Source organism: Perognathus longimembris, chromosome 3 (genome assembly GCF_023159225.1).
Source record: "Perognathus longimembris pacificus isolate PPM17 chromosome 3, ASM2315922v1, whole genome shotgun sequence".
Taxonomy (NCBI): Eukaryota; Metazoa; Chordata; class Mammalia; order Rodentia; family Heteromyidae; genus Perognathus; species Perognathus longimembris.
Window position 1 is genome coordinate 72163494 of NC_063163.1, and position 8091 is coordinate 72171584.

Here is an 8091-nt window from a genome sequence, read left to right on the forward strand (position 1 = left end):
AAGACCGAGCCCAGCACCCCACGGCCAGCACCCCAAGGACACTCACAGGCCGGACATCCGTGACAGTTTTTATTGCGGCTCAATTTGAGCCCACGCCGTTGCGCACGCCCCTGCTCTCAGAGGCTGGGGTCGGGGCTGAGGCGCCCAGGCCGGGCCCTGTCCCCCACCCGGGAGGGGCCGCTCCAGGTCCCCACCTGAGCCCGTCCCGCCCTCCCCCCCCCCCCCCCGTGGCTCTCCCGGCAAGTCCCAGGGCCGTGGGGGTGACGTCAGTGGGGTTTGGGCACGTGGCCGTCCACGTAGAAGTTTCGGGTGATCTTGGGCAGTGTGAACTCCGCGCCGTCCAGCTCGCGAGTCAGGACGATCTGGCAGCCCAGCCGTGAGTTCTCCTGGAGCAGAGGCGCCATGTCCAGCATGTCGTCCTCCCTGGGGGCGGGCAGCAGCCGCGGTAAGCGCGGAAGGCCGCGGGACCCCAGGGCCTGCGGCCCGGCCTGCCCCGCTCACCTCTCCTCAGGCGGGGGCAGAAGGTCCAGGTGGGCCGCGCTCACGTACACATGGCAGGTGGAACAGGCCAGGGAGGCTTCGCAGGCCCCTGCCGGGAGGAAGGGAAAAAAGGGACTGATTTGGGGCCTGAGGCCTCACCGTAAGTTAGCAGCGGCCCCAAGCAACCCACAGTGGTCTTTCTTTCTTCTTTTTCAGTCCCAGGGTTTGAACTCGGGGCCTGGGTTTTGTCCCTGGCTTCTTTTTGCTCAAGGCTAGCACTCTACCACTTGAGCCACAGTGCCATTTTGGCTTTTTCTGATCACATGGTGCCGAGGAATAGAACCCAGGGCTCCTTGCATGCTCGGAAAGCACTCTACTGCTAAGTCACACTCCCAGCTCTCTTTTGTGTGTGTCCTGAGGCTTGAACTCATGGCCTGGGCTCTGTCTCTGAGCTTTTTGGCCCAAGGGGCACCACTCTACGACTCCAGCCACAGCTCTACTTCTGCCTTTTGGATGATTCACTGGAGATAAAAAGTCTCACCAACTCAGCTGCCCATGATGGCTTTGAATTGCAATCCTCAGATCTCAGCCTCTTGAGAGGTTAGGATTACAGGTGTGAGTCGCCAGCAAAGACATAGCCCAGCAGGCTAGAAGTGCAACCCACAGTGACCATGGCCATAAATTCTGTGTAAAGACGGGAAGAAGTGCAACAGGTCAGCGGGCATCTGTGAGGCCTCGCTGCAACTGTGCTGGGTACCCTGGCTCTCCCTCCTGGCTCCAGGCGAGCAGGCTGAGCACAGTGGCTCACACCTGTAATCCTAGCTACTCAGAAGGCTGAGATTTGAGGATCCAGGTTCAATCAAAGATGGGGCAGGAAAATCTGTAAGACTACCAACATGCTAGAAGTAAGGCTGTGGTTCAAGGGGTAGAGCACCACTGTTGAGTACAATAAAGGTAAGGAGCCAGGGGCCAGGGGCTCAAGCCTGTAGTCCTAGCTACTCAGGAGGCTGAGATCTGAGGATCAGGGTTCAAAGCCAGCCCAGGCAGAAAAGTCCATGGGACTCTTGTTGTTTTGTTTTTGTTTTGCCAGTCCTGGCTTGGACTCAGGGCCTGAGTGCTGTTGTCCCTGGCTTCTTTTTGCTCAAGGCTAGCACTCTGCCACTTGAGCCACAACGCCACTTCTAGCCACTTTCTATATATGTGGTGCTGGGGAATTGAACCCAGGGATTCATGTATACAAGTCAAGCACTCTTGCCACTAGGCCATATTCCCAACCCTCCATGGGACTCTTATCTCCAATTAACCACCAGAAAACTAGAAGTGGTGCTGTGGCTCAAGTGGTACAGTACTAGCCTTTAGCTGAAGAGCTCAAAGACAGTGCCCAGTCCCAGAGTTCAAGCCCTATGACTGACAAAACAATAATAATAATAATAATAATAATAATAATAATAAGGGGCTGGAAATATGGCTTAGTAGTAGACTAGTCGCCTAGCATGTACGAAGCCCTGTGTTTGATTCCTCAGCACCACATAAACAGAAAAAGACAGAAGTGGCACTGCGGCCCAAGTGGTAGAGGCCTAGCCTTGAGCACAAAGAAGCTAGGGACAGTGCTCAGGCCCTGAGTTCAAGGCCCAGGACTGGCAAAAGAAAAATAAATAATAATAATGGTAAGGGATGGAGCCCAGCTCCTGAGTTTGAGCCCAAGTACAGGCAAATACACACAGGCGCGTGCGCACAACCCCCTCCCCCCCAGGAATAAAGTCCAAATTTCTTTACTCATGACTTGAGATCTACTCTTCCCTCTATCACTCCACTGTTCCTTTTTTTTTTTTTTTTTTTGGCCAGTCCTGGGCCTTGGACTCAGGGCCTGAGCACTGTCCCTGGCTTCCTTTTTGCTCAAGGCTAGCACTCTGCCACTTGAGCCACAGCGCCACTTCTGGCCGTTTTCTGTATATGTGGTGCTGGGGAATCAAACCCAGGGCCTCATTAAAGGAGGCAAGCTCTCTCACCACTAGGCCATATCCCCAGCCCCTCTTTTTTTTTTTTTTTTTTTTAAGACAGGCCTTTGAAGACAAAGCTGCACTGGAAGGAAAGACCTTCCCATCTTAGCTTCCTAACTGCTGGGATTACAGACATATACTACCACGAATGGCTCCACAATGACCCCCTTGATACAACAGTGAATATTCCAAGTTCACTTCCACCCAAGGCCTTTGCTCTTGTTGTCCCTAAAGCCTGGAATGCTCTTTTCCTCCACTGGTTCAACTTGACTATCCCCAGATGCCTCCTCCTCCTTCTGTTTGTGCACTGTTCACTGAGATAAACAACTTTGCTTTATTACTTTTTTGTGTGCCAGTACTAGATTAGCCACAGGTGAATCACCGTGCCTGGCTTATAAATTCTCTCTCACCCTCCCCACCAGACCAAGACTTGAACCTGATGCTTTCCTTTTTTTGCCAGTCCTGGGGCTTGGACTCCCGGCCTGGGCAATGTCTCTGAGCTTCTTTTTGCTCAAGGCTAGCACTCTACTACTTGAGTCACAGCGCCACTTTTGGCTTTTCTTAATATTCATTTTATTTTTTTAATGTGGTGCCAAGGATTCAAACCCAGGGCTTTGTGCATGCATCGCAAGCACTCTACCGCTAAGCCACATTTCCAGTCCCTCTTTCTTTTTTTTTGGTTGGTCATAAGGCTTGAACTCAGGGCCAGTGCAGCGCCACTTCTGGTTTTCTGGTGGTTCATTGGAGATAAGAGTCTTTACAGACATTCCTGCCCTGGCTGGCTTTGAACCCTGATCCTTGGATCACAGCTTCCTGAATAGGTAGGATTACAGGTATGAGCCACCAGTGCCCGGCTTACCTGATGCTTTTGCTCACTGGCTAGCACACTATCAACTGAGCCACATTTCCAACCCCATAATCACCTTTAACTCTAGATTGACCTGCTTCCTCTCTGCAACAGGTGCCAGGTAGTAAGTATCACAAATAATTTCATTCCACAGCCACTCAATGGGAGAATACAGAAATCACCTGGCACCTGGTTTAGACTGGGAATGAGTGCTATTCTTTAACAGATAGAAGCTCAGGGACAGTGCTCAGGCTCTAAGATCAAGACGCAGCACTTGGGCTGGGAATATAGCCTAGTGGCAAGAGTGCTTGCCTCATATACATGAAGCCCTGGGTTCGGTTCCCTAGCACCACATTTACAGAAAACAGCCAGGAGTGGTGCTTTGGCTCAAGTGGCAGAGTGCTAGCCTTGAGCAAAAAGAAGTCAGGGACAGTGATCAGGACCTGAGTCCAAGTGCCAAGACTGGCAAAAAACAAACAAAAAAGACCCAGCACTGGCAAAAAAAACACAAAACAAACAAACAAAAAACCCCACCTGTTTTTAAAATAGCTGGGGAGCCAGGTACTGGTGGGTCATGCCTGAAATCCTAACCACTTGGGAGGCTGAGATCGGAGGATTGAGGTTCAGAGCCAGCCTTGGCAGGAAATTCCATGAGATTCTCATCTCCAATTAATCACCAAAAATCCAGAAGTGGCGCTGTGGCTCAAATTGGTAGAGTACTAGCCTTGACCACAAAGTGGCTCAGGGACAGTGCCCAGGACTGGCAAAAAACAAAATACAACAACAACCACCAGCTCCCCCCCCAAAAAAAAAACCCAACCCTATGTACATTTTCTGGTAGATCTATTTGTTTATTTCCTATTGAGCAGGGGATAATCATAAGTTTACTAGTGAGATTCTTTTCTTTTTCTTTTTTTCCAGTCCTGGGGCTTGAACTCAGGGCCTTGGAATGGTCCCTCAGCTTCTTTTGCTCAAAGCTAGTACTCTACCACTTGTGACACAGCACCACTTCCAGTTTTCTGGTTAATTAGAGATAAGACTCAGGGCTGGGAATACGGCCTAGTGGCAAGAGTGCTTGTCTCGTATACATGAAGCCCTGAGTTCGATTATTCCCCAGCACCACATATATAGAAAATGGCCAGAAGTGGCTCAAGTGGCAGAGTGCTAGCCTTGAGCAAAAAGAAGCCAGGGACAGTGCTCAGGTCCTGAGTCCAAACCCAGGACTGGCAAAAATAAATAAATAAAATAAAATAGAGATAAGTCTCATGGACTTTCCTGCCTGGACTGGCTTTGAATCACGATCCTCAGATCTCAGCCTCCTGAGTAAGTAGAATTATATGCATGAGCTACCAGTGCCCAGGCTTTTTTAGATTTTTGTGGTTGTTGTTGGTCGTGGGGCTTAAACTTTGGGCATGGACACTGTGCTTGAGCTCTTCAGCTCAAGGCTAGCACTCTATCACTGGAGCCACAGTGCCACATCCAGTTTTCTGGTGCTTAATTGAAGTTTTTCATGGACTTTCCCTGGCTGGCTCTGAACCCTGATCCTCAGAGCTCAGCCTCCTGAGTAGCTAGGATTACAGGTGTTGAGCCACCAGTGTCCAGGGATTCCTGTCCCTACAGAGGCCTTGTCTAGCTCATACAGTGCCACCTAACACCCAGTAGGTTTTCAGTATCCACAGGAGGGAAGCATGGATGAGTGGCTAAAATGAGCTGGATTTGAATCTGGGTTTCCCACATGGTTGATTTTGGACCAGGTCTACTGCTGTTAAAATGGAGTTCATCTCTACTTAATGTTGTTATGAAAATTCAGTCAGTTCATAGGCATTAGCTGTTATCTTTCTTTTAGCAATACTGATCTCAAGTCATGAACACTCCAAGTCATGAGATGCATGCATTTAATTTCCTAGTGCACCAAGAGACAGAGGACAAGGAAGGGAGCCAAACATTGACAAGTGCCATGAGGACAATGAAACATACTAGGCCAGGTGCTGTGCAGCTCATGCCTGTAATCCCAGCTACTTGGCTGGTGGAGATCTAGAGAACCATAGTTCCAGGCCAGCCCAGGCAAAATAGTAGCAAGACTTCTGCCTCAATGAGCCAGGCACGGTGGTTCATACCTGTGATTCCAGCTATGCAGGAGGCACAGATAGAAGGCTCATGTTAGGAGGCTAACCCAATACAAAAAGCAATACTCTTGAGATATAACCAGACTCAAGAGGTAGAGTTCTTGCCAAGCATGCCCAAGGTCTTAAGCTCAAACTCAAGTAATATCAAAATAGGTAACAAGTACCAAAATACTCATATGACCAACAACTGGCTGAGGAAGTTGACATTTGCTGAGAAGATATATCTGATGAAGAGAACAGGAAAAACAAAGCTCTGGAGATAGGAGGCTTTAGCTACTAAATACATGAAGAAAATCACTGTGAGCCCAGCACTCAGAAACTTGGTAAATTTGACTCATTTATGTCACCTGTCTGATCCTTGTGAACTGTGGGGTTCCCCACACTAACATAGAAATCCTAGCTTTATCAATAAACATTACCATCATTGCTCAAAAAAAAAAAAAAGAAAGAAAGAAAGAAAGAAACTTGGTAAATTTGAGGCAAGCCTGGGCTATAGAGCAGAGCAGGACTCTGTCTCAAAATAACCAGAAAGAATGGCAGTGTTAACCAGGCCACTAGTGGCTCATGCCTATAATCTCAGCTACTCAGGAGGCTGATAGCTGAGGATCATAGTTCAAAGCCATCCTGGATAGGAAAGTCTGTGAGACTTATCTCCAATAAATCCAGTCAGAAAAGGCCAGAAGTGGCCAGTGCCAGTGGCTCACACGTGTAATCCTAGCTACTCAGGAGGCTGAGATCTGAGGATCATGGTACAAAGCCAGCCCAGGCAGGAAAATCTCTGAGACTCTTATCTCCAATTAACCACCAGAAAACTGGAAGTGGTGCTATGGCTCAAGTAGAGCACTAGCCTTGCGCTGAAGAGCTCTGGGGCAGTGCCCAAGACCAGAGTTCAAGCCTCATAACAGACCAAAAAAATTTTTTTAAAGGTAGTAGAGCACTAGCCTTGTGCAAAAGAAACTCAGAGACAGCACCCAACTTGAGTTCAAGCCCCAGGACTAGGAAGGAAGGAAGGAAAGGAAGAAAAAAAGGACAGACAGGCTGTGTGCTTCAGGCACCTGTGGCCACACAGGAGGCTGAGACTGAGCATAGCAGTCCAAAGACTGCCTAAGCAGGTAAGTCTGAGACTATCTCCAACTAACCATTAAAAAACAGGAAGTGGGCTGGGGATATAGCCTAGTGGCAAGAGTGCCTGCCTCGGATACACGAGGCCCTAGGTTCAATTCCCCAGCACCACATATACAGAAAACGGCCAGAAGTGGTGCTGTGGCTCAAGTGGCAGAGTGCTAGCCTTGAGCGGGAAGAAGCCAGGGACAGTGCTCAGGCCCTGAGTCCAAGGCCCAGGACTGGCAAAAAAAAAAAAAAAAAAAAAAAACAGGAAGTATAGGGGCTGGGAATATGGCCTAGTGGTAAAGTGCTCGCCTCCTATACATGAAGCCCTGGGTTCGATTCCTAAGCACCACATATACAGAAAAAGCCAGAAGGGGCACTGTGGCTCAAGAGGTAGAGTGCTAGCCTTGAGCAAAAAGAAGCCAGGGACAGCACTCAGGCCCAAGTCCAAGCCCCAGGACTGGCAAAAAAAAAAAAAAAAAAAAAAAAACACAGGAAGTGGAGCTATTAAGTGATAAGAGCTCAGGGACAGTGCCGGGGGTGGGGGGGGGACACAAAAAAACAAAACCTCAGAAAACAACAACAAAAAGGTTAGGCAGACTTAGGCTGAGGTGAAGAGTTTAGACTTGTTTTTGATTATTTGTTTTAATGACACAGGGTGGAGCTCGGCTGGAATTACAGGCCTGCATCACTCCACCTACTAATCTGTAACTTTTTTCGTTGTTTAAACAAAGGGTGCAGGCCCTCCCCCCCCCCCCCCCCCCCCCAGTTCCCAGTGATGGGCCCCTACCTTCCAGGTCCACCCCGTGGCGCTGGGCCAGGTGCAGAACATTGTCCCCGACTCTACCGCTCACCGGGATCCGTTGTCCTGACCGATCTATGAACACCACGTTCACCCTGGGGACAGGCGGGGTGCAGATGGCGACTAGGAGGAGGAGCTTGGCGCCACCTAGAATTTAGGGTTCGGGCCTGGTGGCTGGAGGGCGGGGAGGGGAACAGGCAGGGTCGGGGTGGGGCTGCAGGACAGGGCCGCGAGGTCAGGGCGCCGGCCCGGGATGGGGACACATGGCCTGGGCGCAGCTCGGATCCCCGCACTCACACGTCCCCAGGCCGCTCAGGGCCTCCGGCCGCCTCCCCAGCGGTTGCAGAGCCTGGAAGACACGGGAGGGTGAGCCGGGCTCGGCGGCGCTCAAAGCGTTGCCGATCTGTTCCAGGCACCCGAGTACCTGCAGTCCTCAGTTTCCTGATTGTCTCCGGGGTCGCCGTTTCCCCGGACCAGCTCCACCTGGAGCCTCTGGCCGCCCGGAGCAAAAACCCGGCATTCACGCCGCCCCGAGCCATGGAGGCGGCCATGACATGAGTCACGTGACAGGAACACTGAGCATGCGTGGTGCCGCGCGCGGAGGCCCAGCACGTATTGCCTCGGATAGAAGCGCAGCCGCCTCCCGCTTGGCTGCAGCAGAATCAGGAGTAGCATGGCAGGGGCAAGGGAGCTGTGGGCCTGGGTCGGGAGGCAGGAGGGGCATCATCC

The 8091-nt window shown here is 50.8% G+C and overlaps 1 protein-coding gene across 1 annotated transcript; it reads right to left on the minus strand.

Annotated features, from left to right (window-relative positions):
• Positions 1-54: 54 nt before the first annotated feature.
• On the minus strand, positions 55-7945 carry Fdx2 (ferredoxin 2). The gene is made up of 5 exons (XM_048342321.1): positions 7787-7945; positions 7660-7711; positions 7351-7457; positions 502-589; positions 55-423 (listed from the first exon to the last, which is right to left on the minus strand). The coding sequence occupies exons 1-5, from the start codon at positions 7911-7913 to the stop codon at positions 267-269; spliced, it is 531 nt and encodes a 176-aa protein (XP_048198278.1). The 5' UTR covers positions 7914-7945; the 3' UTR covers positions 55-266.
• Positions 7946-8091: the final 146 nt, after the last annotated feature.

Coding starts and splice junctions, on each gene's coding strand:
- Fdx2 (XM_048342321.1), bottom strand. CDS start 7,913: ATGGCCGCCTCCATGGCTCGGGGCGGCGTGAATGCCGGGTTTTTGCTC. Junction 7,712..7,786: donor CAGGAAACTGAGGACTGCAG/GTACTCGGGTGC, acceptor CGTGTCTTCCAG/GCTCTGCAACCGCTGGGGAG. Junction 590..7,350: donor CCACGGGGTGGACCTGGAAG/GTAGGGGCCCAT, acceptor TCCTCCCGGCAG/GGGCCTGCGAAGCCTCCCTG.